At 39.9% G+C, this 23,454-nt stretch overlaps 2 protein-coding genes and 1 long non-coding RNA gene across 5 annotated transcripts in view; 2 read left to right on the top strand and 1 right to left on the bottom strand.

The window, feature by feature from the left end:
• LOC145425605 (low affinity immunoglobulin gamma Fc region receptor II-like) overlaps nucleotides 1–23,454 on the bottom strand; it is a 137,008-nt gene that overhangs the window by 99,700 nt on the left and 13,854 nt on the right. The gene's annotated exons all lie outside the window — the stretch shown is intronic.
• On the top strand, nucleotides 355–11,005 carry LOC145425604 (Fc receptor-like protein 1). 2 transcript variants are annotated; one of them, XM_080298797.1, is made up of 8 exons: nucleotides 355–416; nucleotides 781–816; nucleotides 915–1,172; nucleotides 1,252–1,497; nucleotides 1,584–1,775; nucleotides 2,592–2,690; nucleotides 8,207–8,286; nucleotides 10,415–11,005. In XM_080298797.1, the coding sequence occupies exons 1-8, from the start codon at nucleotides 386–388 to the stop codon at nucleotides 10,451–10,453; spliced, it is 981 nt and encodes a 326-aa protein (XP_080154923.1). In that variant the 5' UTR covers nucleotides 355–385; the 3' UTR covers nucleotides 10,454–11,005. The 2 variants fall into 2 exon arrangements, with proteins under 2 accessions (XP_080154923.1, XP_080154922.1); XM_080298796.1 differs by lacking the exon at nucleotides 355–416 and having other exon boundaries at nucleotides 448–816.
• Nucleotides 14,714–22,619, top strand: LOC145425625 (uncharacterized). 2 transcript variants are annotated; one of them, XR_013906336.1, is made up of 3 exons: nucleotides 14,790–15,843; nucleotides 19,135–19,494; nucleotides 19,733–22,619. It is a non-coding gene; the product is annotated as an uncharacterized LOC145425625 (long non-coding RNA). The 2 variants fall into 2 exon arrangements; XR_013906335.1 differs by having other exon boundaries at nucleotides 14,714–15,843; nucleotides 19,135–22,619.

The raw sequence follows: 23,454 nt of genomic DNA, 5'->3' as shown, positions 1-23,454 counted from the left end.
ATACTTTGGTGTTGTTTACACCATATTCCGATCCTTCCATTGGAATGTTGCATATTCCAATTTTGTGAAGTTTTGATGAACTCATAGTTTTAAGCCCTTTAGTCAGAAAGGAATTTTCTAATACTGGACTGATCATACTGGACTGCTTGGGTTACAGTGTAACTGAAAGCTGCTATTCAAACTGCTACTAAAAAAGCTATGATGCTGTGTGTTTTTATGCATATTTTCTGAAACTATTTTATAAATTACATCCCTACATAGTTAAAAATGGCAGCTACCTACCAGTGTATTTGTAAAGAAAGGGCAAACCCTCAATCAGATGAAGAGGGCGGGCTTTGCTATATATCGCTGACAAAAAGAAAAGCTCAAATGAGTGAGAAGGACGATGAAGGAAACATCTGTGCTGTGTCTGCTCTGTAAGTAGAATCTCTGTGTTTGTTTGAATTCTTGTACTTTGACTGTCTGCTCTCCTGATAACTGATGATGGAGGAGAAGACATGAAAAACAAATCAGGCTGAATTCAAGGTAAAAACAGCAGGCAGTGAAAATCTCAAATCATTCAACTCATTACATGAACACAGCTGGACGGTGGACATGTGACTTTATTGTGTTAATTAAAAGTATCTATGTATGTATTTATGAGTTTGTATATACTCACAATAGAGCCAAACTTTATTGAAGCATGTTGCATCAATGCGAGTTTGTGCGTTTTTCAGCTGTTTGTGTGGAGTTGTTCTTCATGTTCACTTCAAATCCACCTGAGTGTCAATTTCTCTTTAGTTCTGATCTCACTGCTGAGCTGCACAACAAGCCAAGGTCAGTAACCTTCTCCTGTCACAGTTGTAACAGTTTGAGCAATTAAAAGATTTTATTTTATTTTATTTATTTATTTTTTTTCATTGTAACCCTCACAGCTCGTCTGACTGTGAGTCCCAGCAGCTCTCAGGTCTTTAAAGGAGCCTTTGTGTCTCTGAGCTGTGAGGAGGACGACAGCTCTGCTGGATGGACTCTGAGGAGAAACACAAGTAAACGACAGAGGACTCAGTGTGGAGATGGAAAATCAGAGGGTTCTTCCTGTAACATCAGCTTCATCATCCCACTCGACACTGGAGTTTACTGGTGTGAGTCCAGAGAGGGTCCCATCAGTAACATGGTTAACCTGACAGTCACTGGTAAGCTGAGTGTGTGGAGTTAGTGTTGATGAAGCTGTGTGTAAATGGATGAAATGCTGTAGTTTGTCTCTGTGTTGAGGTGGATCAGTGATCCTGCAGAGTCCTGTCCTCCCTGTGATGGAGGGAGATGACGTCACTCTGCTCTGTAAAACAAAGACCACTCCCTCCAACCTCCCAGCTGCTTTCTATAAAGATGGCTCCCTCATCAGGAAGCAGCCTACAGGTCACATGACCATCCAGCATGTTTCCAGGTCTGATGAAGGCCTGTACAAGTGTGACATCAGCGGTCATGGAGAGTCTCCATCCAGCTGGATCACTGTCACAGGTGACACACTCACCTGTCTGTGTTTCTGCAGGTTTCAACATTCACTATGTGACGACAACTTAATGACTGTGTTTGATTTATTTTAGAGAAACACACCACCACACCTCCACCTACATCCACACCTCCACCTACGTCAGGATCGATCCCAACATCCTCATCTGCTTATGGCTCCTCTCCTGTTCTGGCTGTAGTGGTACTTGCTGGATTAGTCTGTTTTGTGGTTTTGCTGGTGTTTCTGGTTCTGCTGGTGATACGATGTGTTCGTTGGAAACCTGAAGGTGAGACTCAAACATCTGGATTTTGCATGTATGCCTTTATTTTGCAGAATAATCTAAAAATTTCTACCAGTCATTATATACTTTTGTATTTACATTTTGTGCAGATGTTGTCATTTCTATGTTTGTGTTATTTTTACGGATAATAGTTACAGAGATGTAGTTTCAGACCGATTAAAGCTTATATAAAGTGTCAAACTGTCAACTGTCATGTAATTTTTATAAAATGGGAATATTTTGGGACATCCATCCATCCATCCATTCATTCACTCACTTCCGCTTATCCCTTTCAGGGTCGCGGGGGGCACTGGAGTCTATCCCAGCTGTCTTAGGGCGAGAGGCGGGGTACACCCTGGACAGGCCACCAGTCTGTCACAGGGCTAACACACAGGGACAGACAATCATGCGCGCTCACATTCACTCACGGATTCACACCTTTGGGCAATTAGATTTTTCAATTACCCAAGCACGGTGGTTAGCACTGTTGCCTCACATCAAGAAGGTCTTGAGTTTAATTCCACCATTAGGCTGGGGTCTTTCTGTGTGGAGTTGCAGGTTCTCCCTGGACGGTCCAGCTTCCTCCCACAGTCCAAAGACATACACTTAGTGGGTTAGGTATTTTGGGGCAATTTAGGGAAATATTGTGAGGAATTTTAGAACTATACAGTATAATCTGTAGTTGTTTGGAAAGCAAGTACTTAAAAATGAGTTGAGCTGGACATATTATGAGAGAATAAGAATTCTGGATAGAAATCTATTGGAGCTTTGGTCAGATATATTACCTGCACTGATGTCCTCTGTATGCCTTTTGATATGCAGAGAATGACCCAGCTGTAATCTACTCGGGAACGAGATCTGAAGATGTCAGTTATGGACAAATCATCATCAAAGATAAGAGCAAAAACTTGCAGATAAGAGGTACACCTGGTCTTCTTTCCTTTTTGTCATGGTTCAGTTCTAGAGCCAGAGCTGTGAACCTTTGTCTTGCAGTTAATTAATGCAGGAACTGTTGCTCACCTAATTTAACTAACTGCTTAGTAAACTTTCATTAATTGTGATTCTACTGAGTCTTCTGTTCCTAGGACTACACTCTTCTATATTGCATCCACTTATCCACTTCAGGGTTGTTGGGCGTTCAGTTGGTTCAGTTTTAGTTCTATAGCACCAAACCACAACAACAGCCATCTCAAGTCCCTTTAAACTGTAATGTAAACATTGCACAATAATACAGAGAAAACCTCAACAATTAAACAAACTTCTTTGAGCAAGCTCTTGGTGGCAGTGTGAAGGGAAAAACCCTTTCAAGAGCAAGAACTCTCCAGCAGAACCAGGCTCAGGGAGGAGCAGCCATCTGCTGCAACCAGTTGGGAGTTTGGAGAGACTTCTCTGGTGTTGTACTTTGAATCTGTTTGAGCCACACTTCTATTTTGAGGATTACATCGTTTAATCACTGACACCAATTTTGACTTTCCACACATGCTCAAGTCTTTCCTAAAGATGTACTTTCCATTTTTCATTTCTATATTTTCTTGTGCTCCTTCTTCCTGATGTTGCTGTCTGCTGGGGTTGCCACATCTATCACAACTGCAGTCTTCTGCTCCTTGTCAACCACCACATAAAGCTTGATGTCATCTATGTACTGAACAGGAGATCCAATCCCAAGGCTACATTTTCATCTGCTCGTATTGATGAGCTGGTCCAGAGGGTTGAGGTCCATTCAGAACAGCAGTAGGGATAGTGCATCACTTTGGTATATTCCAGACTTGACGTTGACTTGTGTGATTGCGCAACACAAGCTTTTAGCTTGATGAGTTTGTTGATGTCTTGAGATGTGTGTAAGGAGGAAAAGACCTTTAATACAATGACTCATTTTCAAAGTTCTGCATGTAAAACCACAGCAGCTACTTCCTGTTTTTGACTCCAGCTTACTGTAGTTTTAAACTGATAAAAACTCTCACCATGGCCTGTCCTCGTTGTAGAACGTTTTTGCTTTGCACTCTGTGCAGAAGTGTGTCAGCCTGCATGGAAATATGATGGCATCTTTGTGGTCGTTCAATTATCTTTTTCACGGATATACTCTCGACTCTTTTTGGTTTCGGGGGTGGGGGAGATGCAGTGTCAACTCAGAGGTAAAAACTAATAAAAGAAATCTGAAACTGTCCATAAAAGCCATTAAACAACATTATCATTATGCTGCATAAAACAATATTTAATAACCATTAGTGTTAAAATATAAATTACTGTTATACAGTTGAGCTGGATCACTTTCTGCACAATAAAAATATTGCAATTTCTGTAGGCACAAGTCTACTCAGAGATGAGGATAGTAGACATCAATTGTTATATCATCATCAATGGCAAGGGAAAATAACCTAAGTGGTACAGCAGCTGTAGTCTCCAACGAGAGGTTTTGTGCTTGATGGTTAAAGAAAGTGAATCCTCAAAATTATGATTATCAAGTGAATTATTTTGGGAAACCATGATAGAAACTAATTCCCACAAAATGTAGTGCACTATATTGCATTGCATGCACTATATTGCCAAAAGGATTCAGTCACCCATCCAAATCACTTGGGCCATGGGTCAGGCTCGAACCCAAGCCAGCTGCTCTCAGCCATGCACCATGTAGTGATCTGGAAAGCCTAGTGAGCCAAACCGAGCCTCACACTCATCTGTCTGTTAACTTCACACACAAGTGTGGGTTTGACAGTTGCTATGAGAAAAGTACTTCCCTGACTGCATTGTGCCAAGTGTAAAGTTTGATAGAGGGGGGATTATGAGGGGGGTTGTTTTTTAGGAGTTGGGCTTGCCCCTTTAGTTCTAGTGAAAGAAACTCCCAATGCTTCATCATCCTGAGACAATTTGTACATGTACAAAGTAAGGTAAACATAGATATGGATGAGTGAGATTGGTGTGGAAGAACTTGACTGGCCTGTGCTGAGTCCTGACCTCAACAACCTTTGGAAATAACAGCGGAGACTGTGAGCCAGGCCTTCGCTTCCAACATCAGTGCCTGATGTCAGAAATGCACTTCTTGAAGAATGGTAAAAATTCCCATGAAAGCACTCCTAAGCCCTGCTGGAAACCTTCCTGGAGGATGTAAAGCTGTTTTAACTTTAAAGGGTGACCAAACATCATATTAAATCCTATGGATTCAAGTTCACATATGTGTAAATGCAGATAAGCGAATCAAAATTAGCCCCACATGTGTCTGCTGTCTGATTTTGGTACAAACACATGTTTTTAGCTGGATGAACAGAGAAAATCTGAACAGACCAAACATTCTTCACTGTGTGTTCTCAGCCCCTCAAACCTGTTCTTTAATACAGACTCATTTTCAAACATCGGCATGTAACCACAGCAGCTATTTCCTGTTGTTGACTCCAGTTTACTGTACTCTGAAACTGATAAGAGTTTTTACCACAGTATGGCCTAGTTTCGAAACATGTTTTCTTTGTGCTCTGTGCAGAGACCTTTTGGAAGTCAGAGGGGCTTCAGAATTTTTGGTTACTGTGTGGTTCATGTAGAGTTGAAATACTTCAGAAGTTTTATAGCAGACAGCTAGAATATGTAAATACAAGGTAACAAACAGTAGCGGTTTTAGATACGGGTGACATGGGCGGTTGCCGGGGGCGGCATCACGGGCATCGGCAACAAAAAAAATGCTCGTACTCATGCTGCCCCGACGTCAGCCAGCGCATATTGGGAATGGCATAGGCACCGATCGGTTTTCTATCGCCGATCGCGAGTAAGGGCGCCCTCCGTTTGCGAGGTGCGCCTGCTGCTTGCGGCACAGGGAGGAGAGGGCGGGGCGGCGGGAGATTCCCTGAACGGCTGGAGCAGCATCTAATAATCAGCTCGCAAAATAAAACAAAATAAAAACAAACTAACAAACACGTAAACATCAGACATTATAATACAGACTTATAATTTGCACCGATGTTTTTTCGAAATTCTATATACGAAAAGTGAGCGCGAGAGCCCTCGGTGCGCTGCTGAAGTCAAAGTAAACTTTATTGTCATCTCCGCTACATACAGTCCAGTATATAGAGACGAGGCTCCAGTTAAGTGCAAGTAAACAAATAATAAATATAAGAAGAGTAAGAAAATAAATATACACTTTAGGACTCGGGGTAAAGGATCAATAACAATTTAAAATTTACAGTTTGATGATTTAAAGTCTCACACACAACCTGTCGAAAGGGGAGGGGTGGGGGGGGGGGGGGCTGCTGCTTCCAAATAGAGCACATTTCATTTATAATGTTGTAAATCCAAGCCCATTATGTATTCATGATTTGAATCCTGGGTTGTGTGAAATCCCAGAAATGCACCCTAGACAAAGTGAATCTGTGAACTAAGGTGTAGGTGTGTTAGATCATGTTGTGGTGATCCTCGGGTTAAGGGATTTGTGTTCATACTGGAGTGAAAAATTAAAACCAATGGAAGATGGACAAGAAAAGTTCAAAGCCATCAGGTCCTCAGTTTAGAAAAAAGAGAAAAGAAGAGGAGGAGAAATGAGCAAAAGATACAGGTAAGCAGATGTCATTGGATAATGGCAGGTCATCCTGGAACAACCAGAATCAGAATACTTTATTAATCCCTAAGGAAATTATGTGAGTTACAGTTGCTCCAAGAAGAAATGGTAAAAATGGCAACAGTAACAGACTAAACTCCAAACAATACATTATGTTACAGATTTTAATATTAATTAGTCATTGTCAATTGTTGATTTGTCCTGTTGTCATTGTATGACGAATTATGATGGCTGTTTGGTAGCTGTTTGCATACAATGCATACACTCTCCCTCTCTTCATATGTGTGCCTGTGTACAACAGTTTTATGTTAATGTTCAGTCCTTAATATGCTTTGTCTGTGTGTGTGTGTGTGTGGGGGGGGGGGGGGGGGGGGGGGGGGGGAGGGAGTGTCCGCTCAGGGCACCAAACAGGCTGGGACTGCCACTGGTAACAAAAATAGCTTTTTTGGTATTTAGTGATCAAATAATAGATTTATGTAAATAGTCTGTATACCACAGAGAGGTGCATGCACTTAGGTCAGGGTATTTTACATGCCCATAAGCCAAATGCAAACCTCATCTGCCTTCCCTAGGTATTTTAAAGTAGTCATTCATTTGTTTGAACATTAAATGCTAATAAATCAAGCCCGCTAATCAGTCAAACCCTTATATGTATTAACATACACTAGGATAATATTATGACAGCTGTTGAGTAAAATAACTCACTATGACACATCATGGAAACAGTTATTAGATGGGATATATTAAGGAGCAAGTGAACATTTTCTCCTCAAAGCTGATGTGTTAGAACAGAAAAAAGTGGCCAAGTGTAAAACTTTGAGGGAGTTGTACAAAGGCCACATTGTGATTGCTAAATGACTGGATCTCACAAAACTAAAGTTATTGTCAGGTGCTCAAGGTCTGCAGTGGTCTGTATCACATCTGGTCCAAGGAAGGAAAATAGTGAACCAGTGACAGGGTCGTGGGTGGTCAAGGCTCACTGATGCATGTAGGGAGCAAAGTGTGGCTTCTGTTGTCCAATCCAAAACATAAGCTACTCTACCTCAAAGTGCCAAACAATCTAATGCTGCCTTTGGTGTAAAGGTGTCAAAATATAGAGAGCATCACAGTTTGTTTTGTACCCGGCAGTGCAATGGGCATATGACCCTCAGACGTGCCAATGGAAGAAGAAGGGCTGGTGCTACGTTCCCCTAAAGGGTCCAGGGGATGAAGGAAAGCAACAAAAGGTCTCCAGGTTGAAAATAATAATAAAAATAATGGATTGGATTGATATAGCACTTTTCAAGGCACCCAAAGCGCTTTACAATGCCACTATTCAGTCACTCTCACACACTGGTGGAGGCAGCTACAGTTGTAGCCACAGCTGCCCTGGGGCAGACTCACAGAAGCGAGGCTGCCATATCGCGCCAACACCAGTAGGCAGTAGTAAAGTGTCTTGCCCAAGGACACAACGACCAGGACAGAGAGGCCAGGAATCGAACCAGCGACCTTCCGGTTACAGATGTGCTTCCCAACCCCCTGAGCCACAGTCGCCCCAAAAAAGGCAGACAGAGAGGCACAATGGTTAGGGTTTTGATAACGTCCCTGTTACTAAATAAACTAAAAGAGATGGACAAGCTGCTATCATCTTTTAAAGAAAGAAAACAACAAAACCCAGGTGTTGGTCAACAAACTGAAAAGTAAATCACAAAACGCTGAGTCCCACCTTGCAAGTTACGGGGTTTAAAAAATCTGTTGTTAACATCTTGGTGCCAGATAAACCAGCACACATTCAGGGGCCTAGTGGAGTCCATCACTCGACAGGTCAGGACTGTTTTGAAAAGAAAATGTTCAACACAGTGTCAGATTAACTATATGTTGTGCACAGACCCCTGTAATCTCTATGTGTTTTATTAAGCAGAGAGTGATCCAGCTTCAGTCTACTCAGCAGTGAGCATAGAAGACATCACTTGTGGATATCATCAGACTACAGGACAAGAGGTAAAGTTGCCCTTTACTTTAAACTTTGAACAAAGCCAAGCTAGCCGCACAACCTGTTTTATGATGCTAAGCTGAGCTAACTATGTCCTGAGTCCTTATCAAACTTCTCTGCTGTCTTTTAGAAAGACATCAGTTTATTTAGAGCTATATGGGCAGCAGAATGTAGTCAATGATTGACTCAAAGCGATAGATACCAGACAACAAGCCCCAGTTTTGAGATGATACTTAAGGGCACAACTCCGTATGATATTTTTTCTTATTACATAGAAACTGTGTAGTTTATGTCCTATATAATATAATTTTAGGAGTCGTTTTAATTTCATTCTTGATGATGTTATGGAGATACTCATACTCATACTGCAACACTATGCACTCCACACTGTATATAAATGCCACTTGTTTTGCACATATTCAACTCTGTATATTTTTATATATTTTATTTATTATTATTATTATTATTATTATTTTTTTTTTTTACTATTTAATTTGTAAAATGTATACACACACACACACACACACACACACACACACACACACACACACACACACACACACAGGATAATATTTAGTATACACATCCAGAAATGCATACACTATTATATTGTACATATATTTATTAGTTTCAGGTTGGCCATTCTTGTATTTGCTGGTTTGTGTTGTTGTGTTTGCACATCTCTGTTGCTTGTGGGGCTCGCACACAAGAATTTCACTCGCATGTGCTGTGCCAGTGTGCCTGCACATGCGATGTGACAATAAAAGTGATTTGATTTGATTTGATTTGATTTGACTCCATACTCCACTACTCATTCGGCAAAAAACTATTACTTTCATAATAGTTAGACGCCCTTAAAGTACATCGGTGATTTCTAAATGTAATATTTTCCAATCAGTACCAATTTCTAATACATTGATACATACAGAAGATAAACAGATAAACATATCAGAGCTCAAAAAACACAAATTTAATCTTTGTTAAAAATGCAACCAAGTCAATATTACACCCATTTGAAGTCTCAGAATTTAAAGGCAAAATGTTTTTGTTCAGCACAAATTAAGTTAGACTACTACTACTTGGACTCTTGATTATTTTAGGTTCTGTGATTTAGTGTTTGTATTGCTAGTTTCCTTAGTTATTCCTTAGTACTTTAGTTATTTTCTAGTCCTTTGGTTTTGTCACTGTGCCTTCCTTGCGATCCATGTGTTATGTCTAGCGTTCCAGGTTTCTATGTTCATGTATTTCCTGTTTTACTTTGACATTTTGCTCTCCTTTCTATCTCGTTATGTACGATTTGTCTCACCTGTGTTCCCCTCCTGTTTCCATTTTCCTCATTACCCTCTGTGTATATATATATATTGTGTGTTTCCTTTTGTTTCTCATTGGGTTGTCTGTGTTTCCTCCGCCATTACTCCCGATGTAGTTTCAGGTTTCTTGTTTAGCTTTTCCAGATTAGGGTTTTCTTTGTTTATCTCAGTGCCCTATTGCCTTATTTTCGCCTTTTGTTTATACCCACTTCATCTCTGTGTGTCTGTATTTTGGTCCACATTCACCTCACTCCAAACCATCGTCTTTGGCATATATGACAGTTAAAATAATAATCTTCAAATGTAGTCTTAATCTAAGACTCTACAAATTTTGAATTGGAAAATCACTCTTACTGCTAGCTAGTGTACCCCTAGTGCTGGTCCAGAGAACTGTGTGTAGTGACAAATCACTCCTTATAAAATAAGGGACTATTTGAAAGAAAAAAGGTGCATGAAATAAAACTGAGTTTTAACCCTAGACAGATGTTAAGAGGTTAACAAAGCTCCATTCAAACCTCAAATGATGCTGCTTGGTCTGCCTGTATGTCAGGGTGGAGAGAAGAGAGAGAAAGAAAAGCAGAAAGGAACAAATGTTTTGATGTAATTTAATGTAGTTCCAGGTTTAAAATTTGTGAATTTAGTGGACGTCTCAAGAAATAGTTAAACAGTGAAAATTATGATAGCTTAGTGATTTGTAGCTGAGCTGGTTCCCATAAAGTGTGAATCTACACTGTGTGTATCACAGACATATCAATGGAGATTGGAGGTCTTGATTGAGCTTGCAATCATGTTTCCTGTTGTTTGAATTGTGCATGTTTGTGTTCAGACTTTAAACCAGAGCCAGACGTTGTCGAAGCTTCACTGAAGTAGTCCACCAGTCCAACCACTGACATTCCCTACTGGTCTCCCCATCACCTCAAAAAACAATCTTCTTTTTTAATGGAATTTTTAAAAGTCTGTGTAAATTCTCAGTTATGAATATCATAGTAGCCTAAGGAGCTTGAAAACAGACCGCAACTGCTTTATTTAATTTTTTAGTTTTGTTTTTTATGATGTTTCACCTCTCATTCACGAGGATTCTTCAGTTCTAAAACTACAAGATTGAGAGTTTCAGGAATCCCGGGAAGGCAATCTGTCACTGTAGGTCCGCATAGTAGTGGGTCAATGACCACCTCCTAAGGGAAAAGCCTGTACCTGGGATGTTCAATTTTTTTGATGAAGCTGAAACATCTTCAAAAAAACTTAAACTTAAAGTCCACACGCCTTTTATTCAAGCTCCTCTATTGTTGTTTATATGTATTCAGTAAATTTACTGTTACTTACTGTATATTTTATTCATATGTTATTTATTTCTATTCGATCCTGTTCTTGTTCCCACAGCAGCTATCTGGTAAATAAAACTTTGCTCTCGTTTGTATTTTTCGTGTTGTTGTGTCAGTTTTAATGATTGTGTGTGATGGGAAATTGTCTTGTTCCAGTTTGGTTGTAGCTAACTGATACATGCCTGACTTTGGTGGAGAAAACAAACAGTAAGCATTGAACTACAGACTAAAAACACCAGCAACACCACTAGAAGATCTTGCATTCATCCTATATCCTCACATTTGTTCTTTTAGAATTTCTATTATATTAAGTAAAAATATTAATTTAGTTTAAATGGGGACATCTAGTGGAGAGAGCAGCATGATGGCCCGGTGGTTAGCACTCACACTAAGAAGGCTTCATAGATACATATAACTGAGCATCAGCATAAAAGTTAAACTGTTTGCAGTCATTTACTATAATATTGACTAGGAAGCATGTAGAATATAAAAAGAAAGAAAAAGTAGGGGAGACCGGGGATAGTTGTAACATTTTTGACATTTCTGTCTGTAGCTTGGAGCTCGTTTAAGGTAGTGGATTCAAAATGTAATGCTAAGTGTTTACATGTCTCGGCTATTAAATAGTGCAGCTATTTTCTCTGCAGCACAATTACCCATTGCATGGTATGGCCTCAAACACAAAGAGTGAAATGTTACAATTAACCCCATAGTCTGGGTTAGTTGTAACATATCCTGGGGTGAAATGTAACACAATGAAATAAGGGTACTGACAAAATCTTAACATGTAATCTTTGTTTATTCAACACATGAATGCACTTAGAGCCATTTATGTAGCTGTGTGTGTGTGTGACAGAATGCAGAAATCTAGCTTTTGAACATATTCCAACCCCCCAAAAAAGACAAATTATGGAATTTTCTGCAACTGAATATTTCATTAATTTTGGTTGGTCTTCCTTGAGTTTGGCCTCATTGGCTCAGTGGGCATTATAACTTACAACTCTTGCACCAATTTTGAACATAACAATGAAGCTGAAAAAATGTAGTTGTTCACCAGCATCGCAATTCCATTACTTTTTATCCTGGCTTACCTTGGTGTGGTTTGCAAAGTGCTTCAGAAAGATGAGGAAATCTGTTTCTTGCACCCATCCTGATTTATTTCCACTACCAGTACTTCCTACTGGTCCATCTCTGACACAGTGGTCTGCATAATGTATGTGTGGGAACACAAACAGTGGAGGAATTGTGTTGCCAATGGCATTAACCGCATATACAAAAGCGACCAGTGAACCTCTCTCTGCTGATGTCGTTGCCCCAACTTGTTTAATATAAGTTAAAGTAATAGTGTGGTAAGTTGTAACATCTGCATTATTATTACAACTAACCCAGACTCCTATAGCCATGAACTAGCTAGCATTACAGCCAACGACTAAAACATTAGCATTAAAGACCTACACAGAATATATCCCCATAGACATACAAATAACATAATTTAGGTTTGATGAGTTTAACTGCAAAGCAGATAATGCTATTTCCATGTGCATGTAGTTCTCCCTAAAAACAGTGAAGCAATTCAGATCAGAGAGAGGAGGCTGAAGAAGAATCGATATGTTAACAGACAACTTTTCATATAGAAACTGATGAGTCTGTACCCGTGATCTTGGTGACTGAGTTTCAGGTGGAGCTCAGGATTTACCCAGAGGAGAGCTGAAATATTGCAAACTGTTCTACAGGGAGTGCAGAATTATTAGGAAAATGAGTATTTTGTCCACATCATCCTCTTCATGCATGTTGTCTTACTCCAAGCTGTATAGACTCGAAAGCCTACTACCAATTAAGCATATTAGGTGATGTGCATCTCTGTAATGAGAAGGGGTGTGGTCTAATGACATCAACACCCTATATCAGGTGTGCATAATTATTAGGCAACTTCCTTTCCTTTGGCAAAATGGGTCAAAAGAAGGACTTGACAGGCTCAGAAAAGTCAAAAATAGTGAAATATCTTGCAGAGGGATGCAGCAGTCTCAAAATTGCAAAGCTTCTGAAGCGTGATCATCGAACAATCAAGCGTTTCATTCAAAATAGTCAACAGGGTCGCAAGAAGCGTGTGGAAAAACCAAGGCGCAAAATAACTGCCCATGAACTGAGAAAAGTCAAGCGTGCAGCTGCCAAGATGCCACTTGCCACCAGTTTGGCCATATTTCAGAGCTGCAACATCACTGGAGTGCCCAAAAGCACAAGGTGTGCAATACTCAGAGACATGGCCAAGGTAAGAAAGGCTGAAAGACGACCACCACTGAACAAGACACACAAGCTGAAACGTCAAGACTGGGCCAAGAAACATCTCAAGATTGATTTTTCTAAGGTTTTATGGACTGATGAAATGAGAGTGAGTCTTGATGGGCCAGATGGATGGGCCCGTGGCTGGATTGGTAAAGGGCAGAGAGCTCCAGTCCGACTCAGACGCCAGCAAGGTGGAGGTGGAGTACTGGTTTGGGCTGGTATCATCAAAGATGAGCTTGTGGGGCCTTTTCGGGTTGAGGATGGAGTCAAGCTCAACTCCCAGTCCTACTGCCAGTTTCTGGAAAACACCTTCTTCAAGCAGTGGTACAGGAAGAAGTCTGCATCCTTCAAGAAAAACATGATTTTCATGCAGGACAATGCTCCATCACACGCGTCCAAGTACTCCACAGCGTGGCTGGCAAGAAAGGGTATAAAAGAAGAAAAACTAATGACATGGCCTCCTTGTTCACCTGATCTGAACCCCATTGAGAACCTGTGGTCCATCATCAAATGTGAGATTTACAAGGAGGGAAAACAGTACACCTCTCTGAACAGTGTCTGGGAGGCTGTGGTTGCTGCTGCACGCAATGTTGATGGTGAACAGATCAAAACACTGACAGGATCCATGGATGGCAGGCTTTTGAGTGTCCTTGCAAAGAAAGGTGGCTATATTGGTCGCTGATTGGTTTTTGTTTTGTTTTTGAATGTCAGAAATGTATATTTGTGAATGTGGAGATGTTATATTGGTTTCACTGGTAAAAATAAATAATTGAAATGGGTATATATTTGTTTTTTGTTAAGTTGCCTAATAATTATGCACAGTAATAGTCACCTGCACACATAGATATCCCCCTAAAATAGCTAAAACTAAAAACAAACTAAAAACTACTTCCAAAAACATTCAGCTTTGATATTAATGAGTTTTTTGGGTTCATTGAGAACATGGTTGTTGTTCAATAATAAAATTATTCCTCAGAAATACAACTTGCCTAATAATTCTGCACTACCTGTATAATAAAATGATGACAGGAAGGAACCTGAAATCTCTGCAAAATTTTATTTGCAAATAGATGTGTGTTAATTAGTACTGTTACTGTGCCACGTGCGCAGGTTTTAAAAATCTTTTATTTTATATTGAAACATTCAGACATGAATTCAGCACACTAACATAGTTTGACGTGATGAAGGTGATGGTGAGATTGGCTCTTGATGGCTCCGGACCCAGCTCAGTTTGTTTACGAGTCTCAGGTTTGAGACAACCACCCAAATGTCCTGTTACGCACTCGCTATGATAATATCTAACCGATAAATGAGAGGGAAAGGATAAACACTCCTAGAAGCAATTATCATATTCACATTAGGCACAGCACATGCTCTTTGACTTTTCTGGCAATTTGGAATAAAACACATGCAGCAAACCTTTGTAAATCCCATTTGTATGTTTATTTTAAATGTCTGCCCTTTGAAAAATAAACTTGTACAAACACAGATGTTGTATAGCCAGCCACAAAAATACCCCTGTCTACAACGTTGAGTCATAAAACTTATACTGTGTCTCTTAAGTAAATCCAGCACCTTTTAAAGTCTGTTTATGCAGAAACCACAGGGTAAGAAAACACTATGGTGATGTACGATGCTGAGGTTCATCTTCTGCTCGTAGCACTTTAAACATTATAATCATTATTGGACCTCATGGCCTTCAAGATCAGTAAAAAACAGTTAGGTGATATAAGGTAATTTGGGATGTTGTTTCTACAATAGCAACTTTCAGTTAAGAATGGGAGTCAGAGTTTAAAAGGTTTTTTTTTTTTATCTTTCCCTCTTTTCTCATAGCTCGTGTACATCCACCCAGAGAAGAGAGCAGAGGAGGTGAGGAAGAGGCAACGATGAAGGCTGAAATGAGAAATCTTCACTTTAGAGCCTCATTTTAAAGTGACTGGCACAACTATGTTTCATCATATTTATGACATTGTTTAATATACAATGTATATATTTAGATTTAGCTATTTCTAAGAAAATTACCAACATGAAATAATGTGACCATTTTTTTTCATGACATGCAGAAAACGTGTGGGGCAGAAAATTTGATTATCTTAAAGGACTGTATGCGTTGTCTTTTATATTCCAGCTGTGCCTCTTATATATGTTAAAGGTAAAAATGTTTCTACCAGATCCACAAGTGAATCCTTCATTATGGTCCTCTTCCCACAGTCGCTTCCAGTTTAAACTCGTTTATCTCCAGACACTCCTCAGTCTTGGATTGTCAAGCCATGTGAAATGTCTGTGCTCCTCTACATTTTACCACTTGCAACATCTTTGTTTACCTAAAGATTGATTTATGCATTCATAATTGTTGGGTATATTGTTGCATCATAAATGTACCACAGCAGTTAAAGCTTAAAGAGTTAACATGAGAACAAGTCAACAAGCTATTTTCCATTCATTTTTCTTTATAAACAGCAACAGATGGTAGACAGATGGTAGCATTCTGATGTTATCACATTTGCTGTAACCAATCACAGGGCTACACGGCCTAGAAAGGTCATTCTTATAAAGGCTGCCATTCCTTTTGATTGGGAAACAGAGAAGCAGCTTCGGAAATAGATTCAAACTTTTCTCATCTTCGGGTGGATATTTCTGATTGGATATGTGAGTGAGTAATAACTGATATTTTATTGAATTAATATTTATTTTTATTTTACTGTGTCCTGTTTAATCTTTTTATTGGCTAATATTGGCTGAATTATTTACATTTATTATGTAAATATTAAATTATTATTCACATTTACAGAAGCCAAACCTGCTGTAAACAGCTGTTGGTCCTTTAAGGGTGGTGTTGTTGCCCGTTGTTTTTATTTCACCTCTGAACAGCCACCTCCTGACCCATCGGGGGTTTTTGAGGGCACAGGATAACCTGGTGGATAATAAATGGCAAACAGGTGGTTTGCTGGCCTGTTGGCCTGTTGGCTGGTAGGATAGGATAGCTGCTGGCTGGGTAAGATTAGAGGAGATAAAACAAAGGAAAAATTTAGTCCACCCTCTTTTTGTCTTTTGCTTTGTGTTTGATAGCCCTATAACTGGGGTGTTTATGTTAACGAAACATGGACCACCCATTTTTTTTTTCATTATCATGTGGTTTATCCTTTCACGTCATCCTCTTCTTCTTCTTCTTCTTCTTCTTTTTTATAAGTAAATGCCACAAAATAGGAAAGAGCCAGCGACTGGCTTTAATCATTTAATGTAATCTACAGGCTACAGCTAAATGCTGCCTCCTCCATAGTACAATATACATGTTTATACAGTGACGTCATGTTGAAGTCCTTTGGCTGATGATGGTCTTTAGTACGTAGCTGATGGTTGATGATGAGATGTTTGTGTTGTTCTGTGGAGATCATTCAAGAACTGAACCTGTTAAACACTCAGACCTGCTTTAGTTTTCACCGCTTTAGTTATGACGCACTTATTCATGGTCACCCTACAGCAGCGTAAACACACGTGACTCTAACGTGACTTCCTGCAGAGACGATGAACTGGACGTATTGAGTTTGAGCGAGTGTCTAAAAAGTCTGATCTGTTCTCTCAGTCAGAGACTTTCAGGATCATTTAAACCTGAAATTTAATGTCATGTAGTCAGGATTTAAACTCAGGTTCAGTTATTTCAATAAAACCATCCTGAGACATTTAGAACAATCGAAGCGTCGGAGCTCAAGAACACGGAAATGTCTGCTGTGACTGCGTCGCTCTGCTCGACTTTGCTGTTTGTCGGCCTCTTCGTGTTTGTCTCTGCAGGTGAGATTCACTCTGTGGGACAGAGAGGAAAAGCATCAGTCTGCTTTACATGTTAACAACATTTCCTGAAGAGTTATTTTCATATTGATTCAGTTTTTCCGTGTTTGTGAAGGAGACACGAGGCTGGGTGGAGTCTGTGAGATCTAACATGTCGGTGTGATCAGAGCCCACAGAGACAAAGAAGTGTCTCTGTGAGATCTCACACATTATGTTCATATTATCAGGACGTGTTTTTGTTTTTGGAACAGAGTTATTGTCTTTTTTTTCCTACTTAGTTTTTATTCTGTTTTGACTTTTTGTGTTTAGTTTAATTTAGTTTCCAGATGATTTTCTTCTTTCAGTTCAAGTTTTATGATTTCTTGCTTGAAAGGTTTTAATAGTTTTATTCTTTTTTATTATTACTGTCTGGAGGTTTTGTGTCAGAGGCAAGATTTAGGCGCATCAGTCCACATATTACAATAAAAAGCAGGGACATCCAGAGTCTCAATGAACTCGACCATGTATAGGAATTTCTTTTACTTATGTATTAATCACATTATTTTATTGTATGATGCCTTGGTGCCACTGGATTTTAACATGTCTCACACTCATACATTAAGACAAATGGTGGGGGTCTAGTGGGGAAGTTGGGGGAAGCAGACAACTCCACAGGAAGAGTCTTTTGTCTCTTTGAGGTCTCTGGGAGGTAGCAAGAGAGTGTGAACCTTAAGGTGTGAAACAGCTGAGTACTGCCTTTTGTTCCTGGAGAAGGTATTTAACCATGTTAGGCTCAGGGAGACTCTGCTGACCGTCTGCCCCACGGTCATGCAGGCTCTCCACAAGCTTGGTTGTCTGTTCTTTGTGTGTTTTGATTAAAGAATGTTAGCTACCGCTCGTCTGCAGGCTTTATTTAAACGGAAAACTTCCACAACAACCATCAATAAAACAAAAAAACAATTCTAAAACTAAAACTGGGCATACACCGTGTGATTTTCGGCCCATTTTGAGATGGCTTTTCACCCGTGTAACCATTTTGGGGATCCACCTGAGTTTCCCCTTAATCGTGTGTCATGCATCGTGTAGTATACATGGGGTAATGAGAAGCGATTAACACCTCACGACCGGCTCCCATTCAATGGTTATGATTGCAAGAAAATCAAACCTGTTTGAAATCCTGGTCACCCCTCGTGGAGGTATCGCACTTTTGAAGCAGTGCCATGAGCCGATTTAACACAACCTCTCACACTGCACATGCGCAAACACAGAAATGGAAGTGAAAAAGACGGAGCAGCATGGCAGGGCAGCATGTGATCTGGAAACAAGCGATGGAGGCCCAATTTGTAGAACTTTGGCAAGTTCGTCCTTTTCAATGTCATCATTAAGCCTGTAGACTCCTGGTGGAGCATAGGACATAGTTTGCTCTTCTCCACATCTGTTTGGGTCTCCCCACTTTCCTTTTTCCTTGTGGGTTCCAGTCCAGTGCTTGCCTTGTGTCGTTGTCGAATGGTTTTCGAAATGTGTGGCCTATCCAGCCCCATTTTCTATTCTTGATGTCTTGACCACCCAGGTTCTGTCTGGTTCTCTTCGACAGGTCTGTGTTCAAGACCTTCTCAGGACATCTGATGTTGAAGATGTGTCGCAGGCACTTGTTGATGAAGATCTCTATTTTGCTGGTAATAGTGTTGGTCACCAGCCACGTCTCGGACCCCAGCCTTTTCAATGGGGCCTCACAAAATTATGTGTGTGTGTGTGATTGTGTGTGTGATAAGTGCTCACATCAAATTTAACATGCTCACAGTGTGAGCACTCAGGTCGCATCAGGCCGTATAGTGTGAGACCCTGCATTGTGACCTATGAACTTCTAACCCCTGCGATTCAGTCGTACAGTTTTTATCAGGAGCTGAATAATGGGACTGAAAAAAAAATCACACACTGTATGCCCAGCTTTAGGATATATTTTGATTTGAGTTGCTGTCCTTTTGTCACAAGATGAAGAACAAGATAGAGATAAAGAGGCAGAAGATTTGCTTTGGTGACCTCTGAAGGGAACAGCTTAAAGAACACATATAGAATAAAAGGCTTTCATCTAATAACAGATCTTTGTCTGGCTGCTGTAGAAGTGAACAGTTGTACTTTGACCTTGAACCTCTCTACTCTGTGTTGTTCTCTCTTTTAGACAAGAAAAACATCACAGCTGAGTCGGGACAGAGCGTCACTCTGACATGTCGAGCTCCAAACAACAACAATGACATTGTAGAGTGGAGCAGAGCTGACCTCGAGCCAAAACATGTCCTTGTGTACCGGGGTGGGAACTTGGTTTCAGATGAGCAGCATCCATCTTTTAAGGACCGGGTGGATCTGCAGGGCAGACAGATGAAGGATGGAGACGTGTCTCTGATTGTGATGAATCTGACAATAAATGACACTGGAACATACGAGTGTCGTGCGTTCACAAGTGGAACAAACTGCAGGAAGAAAGCAAATCGCAGTGTCGAGCCCATCAGCATCATCTACCTGAGTGTTGTTGATCCTCCAGGTGAGTGAGTAGAGTTGAGTGTGTGTGTGATCAGAGGTGAAGCTGCTTCCTGGTTGTTGATGTTTGTTTCTAAAGATGTTGTTGATGAGACTTTGTAGAAAGCAGCTGGTCTGAGTGATGTGATCAGAGTGCAGTAGATAATGTCTGACAGCAGTTTGAAGAGCAAATGGATTCTGTTCTGTTCTTCACTCATCACCTACCTGACAGCTGACACCTCACACCTGTTTCTCACCTGCAGATCAGACAGGAGGACTCACAGAGGATGGAGTCAGTGGTCTGGTAGCAAGTCGGTCCTTTTTGGTGCTGGGTTTGTTGTTGTTGGGAGTGTTACTGGTTTTATGATCAATAGAAAAACATAAAACCAGTAGTTCATGTTCTAAGAGAACATGAACAACGAAACTTGTGAAAAAATCAGGTCAAAATTCACAGCAGTATACATAATCACAAGAAATTACACTAAATATTCAGTTCAGTAGAAATGTTTGGTGATTTCAAGGAAAAATGTCATCCATTAAAAATAACTGGAAACATTAGTGATGGAAAATATGTTTAAAATGATCTAATCTTAGGACAACTACAAAAAAGAAAAGAGATTAACGATGTGTTGTTCAAAGATCAATGCATTGGACTAAACCAGCTTGTTTAAACAGTCTGGTCACTCAATTTGTGACAGATGGATTTCAGTCATTAGTTAACACAGCATCTCAGATCATCTTTTTATCAGCAACTTAAAATAACTGCAGTCAGAGATCTGAGAAACTGACACTTTATTAATTCACACCATGTTTTTTCATCAAGCTACGACACGCCTAAAACAGATTCAGCATTAGTACAGTTACATGAAAACAACCATAATAGCTGTAAGCATGGGACAGAAGAGAAAGCCTCATTAACCACAGATGCTAACAAGTCAAAACCTCAACTTCTGGGCCCTGCACTCAGCAAAGTCACTGAGCATCTTTACAGACTTACCCCCCTTTTCACTTATGAAATGAGTATTATGGCTTGTGAACTTTGGAGTGTGTGGAATGAGCTGCTCTGCTTCTGTTTTGTAAACATGTTTCATTTTGGGAATGCTTCGTAAGCTTTATTTCAGTTTTTTTAGTGCAAACTGGGATTCCATAACCAGCTAACTAAGGCTACGTCCACACGTATACACGGGTATTTTTGAAAAAGCAGATTTTTCTGTGTTTGCACCTTTCGTCCACACGTAAATGGCGTTTTCGGTCACTGAGAACGGAGATTTTTAAAAACTCCTGCCAGGGTGGAGATTTTCGAAAACTCCAGTTTTGCATTTACGTGTGGACGAGGAAAACGGAGAAAACGCAGCGTCAAAGGTGTGCACATTTTTTGGCGTCACACTGTGCGCCACGTTATTGTTTCGGTGAAATGAATTTCTACAATGGTGGACTTGGACAAAGTACTGTTACCGTTTAATTTTACTCTGCAGTGTTTAAATGCTTACATATACACACACAGTTACTGTCCCCCCACACATTGGACTCCTTTCTGCTTCTATGCACCATCTTTGTTTATGCTTTCCCACCCAGGCTTCTACGCTTCTGATTGGCCAACATTTCTACACGGTTAGGAATATATCACCACCTGTAGCTTCGGCATGTTCTTGCCAGCGTTTTCCTTCGTTTTTGGTGTTTATGTGTGGACAGGTTTTTTTTTTTAAAGACGAAAACGGAAAATCTCCATTTTAAAAAATACCTGTGTACTTGAGGACATAGCCTAAGACTAGTGTGAGGGTATTTTTGGTACCAACCAGCGAGAGCATGAGGCTCAAAGGATGTTGGTCAACATTTACTATATTTTATAGGATTTTTTTGTTTTGTAAATAGCGAGCTACGTTAAACAAGAAGAAAAAATGGTGGCTAATCCACCACTAAGTCCAAGCTCTTTAATAAACATGACTATTTATGTGACTTTTTTTGATCTTTTGCATGTAACCTGCCAAGGGACTGAAAATGCAAATCAGCTTTAAGCTAACTACACTACAATGCGTATAAAGGTCCCTTTTCAAACTAAGATAACGATAAACTTGATTAATCTCAGACTTTTCAGAGAAGTCCAGTGTGTCGGCTCAAATCTGGGTAACAAATGTAACTTCAGTTTGATATTTGCCTAAAAAGTAAAAATATAATTTTGATTTTTAAAAATCTTTTTGTAATACTTCTAATGTACTTGTGTTTTCTAATTTTTCTGAAAGGTGGTCAAACAAATTTCATAAACACTGTACTTGAGGGAAAAGTGAAAGTGAAGAAAAAAACCCCAAATTCCTGAGAGTGCAAAGAAATGTTTGCATTATTGTTAACGTGTTACACGCTGAGAGAAGTTTTGTATCACTGTAAATATTTCATGATCAAACTTAATGAAGCTGCTGAAAAGCAAGCATCTGAATTGATTTACCTCCTTTTCAGAATGCAAAAGGTGCAGTTTGTGTCCGCTACATTTCAAATTAAAATGACCAATTTGAGAATCAAATTTCACAATAATGCAGCAGTTCTCTTTCATATATAAAGGTTTACCAGGACAGCGTATTTTTAAACATTTCAAAAGTAGCAGCAGTGTAATAAGAACGAACTGATGTCAATCTGTTTTTATTTATTTTATTCATTATTGTGTCTCTTTGTGAGGTTTGACAGTGACTTTATGAACTACTCTGTTTAGTCATCATCAGTGATTTCATGAGATTTGCTGGTAAGTTGGGAAGACCACTACATGTATTTAATGTCCTGTATGTTACTGTATGAGCGAGTCAGGCTCAGCTATTTGTAAAATCAAACTTGTTCTGTGGCGTTCGAACAGCACAAACTGATCCTGTGTAGAGATCAGCTGTTACAGTATAATTGCACACACGTACTGAAACAAGTGAGGACAAAAACACTGTGATAACATCAGTGTAGATGGAGTGTTCTGTATTATGAACCCAATGAGAGAAGTATGTTCGACTTAACTCCAGAGGGAGCTCATATCATTTTAATTTAACTTTAAAGAGCTTTTCACACATTATTGATTCATCTCCTTTAATATAATAAAATGCTTCATCATCAAAAGTTCTCCATTATGTGAGTCTGTCTGTTCATTGCTAATAAAGTTTTGCATAATATTTTTATTAATTTAGTCTTTATTGTTTTTGAGATTTCACTGGTTTTATTGAAGATACTTTAATGCTACTGTCACGGGACCGAGTGGCCTGTACTGAACAGGACTCAGATGCAGAAACCCAGAGCAGAGACAGCAGATGATGTAACAATAATTTATTAGGCTTAAGTGCAAGAAACGTAGCAAGGACAAAAAAAACAATAAGACGTGGAGTTTGACATGGCGTGGCCTGGGAAACATGGCTAGGGCGAGGGAACGGGGCCTGAGATGCAGAGCGGAGCTGAGCAGGGAACAGTCACACTGAAGAGAGAAGACAGTGGAGTTAGGGAGGTAATGGAGGCAGCTCTGAAGTTGTAAGTTGTAAGAGTAGCAATTCTTACTTGCAGTAGGGGACAGAGTGTTGAGAAGGGGGTGATGAGAATCCAGGGGAGCTGAGTGGCATGGCAAGGCTGACCTGAGATCCAGGGTCTTCAGATGCAGTGTGATGGCAGAAGGGCAGGCAGGTGAGGCGCAGACCATGACAGCTACTTCTTTAAAAGTGTATAAGAACTATTTTTTTAATATTATTTGGTATTTTCACACAAGATTAAGGCTACGTCCACATGTAAGTTTTTGAAATGTACTGCGTAAGCTGCGTATTTTTGAAAATGCAGCTTCTTCTGTGCGTTTCGGCCTTTCGTCCACATGTAAACGGCCTTTTGGATCAGTGAAAACTGAAATTTTTATAAACTAAACTGGAGCACTTCTTGAACGGTCTTTTAGTTCAGTTAGCCACACAGCAGCCATATTACTGGTCAGATAATTGCATTAAAAAGAATACAGCAGCACAATCACGGTCAGAGGTCCACA

Source organism: Astatotilapia calliptera, chromosome 3 (genome assembly GCF_964374335.1).
Source record: "Astatotilapia calliptera chromosome 3, fAstCal68.1, whole genome shotgun sequence".
Taxonomy (NCBI): Eukaryota; Metazoa; Chordata; class Actinopteri; order Cichliformes; family Cichlidae; genus Astatotilapia; species Astatotilapia calliptera.
This window is presented reverse-complemented; position numbering and strand designations above follow the sequence as displayed.

Excerpts from the sequence above, each read along its gene's own strand:
- LOC145425604 (XM_080298796.1), top strand. The coding sequence starts at position 627 with ATGTATGTATTTATGAGTTTGTATATACTCACAATAGAGCCAAACTTT. Across the intron at positions 2,691-8,206 it reads CAAAAACTTGCAGATAAGAG|AGAGTGATCCAGCTTCAGTC; the intron begins GTACACCTGGTC and ends TTTATTAAGCAG. Across the intron at positions 8,287-10,414 it reads ATCAGACTACAGGACAAGAG|ACTTTAAACCAGAGCCAGAC; the intron begins GTAAAGTTGCCC and ends GTTTGTGTTCAG.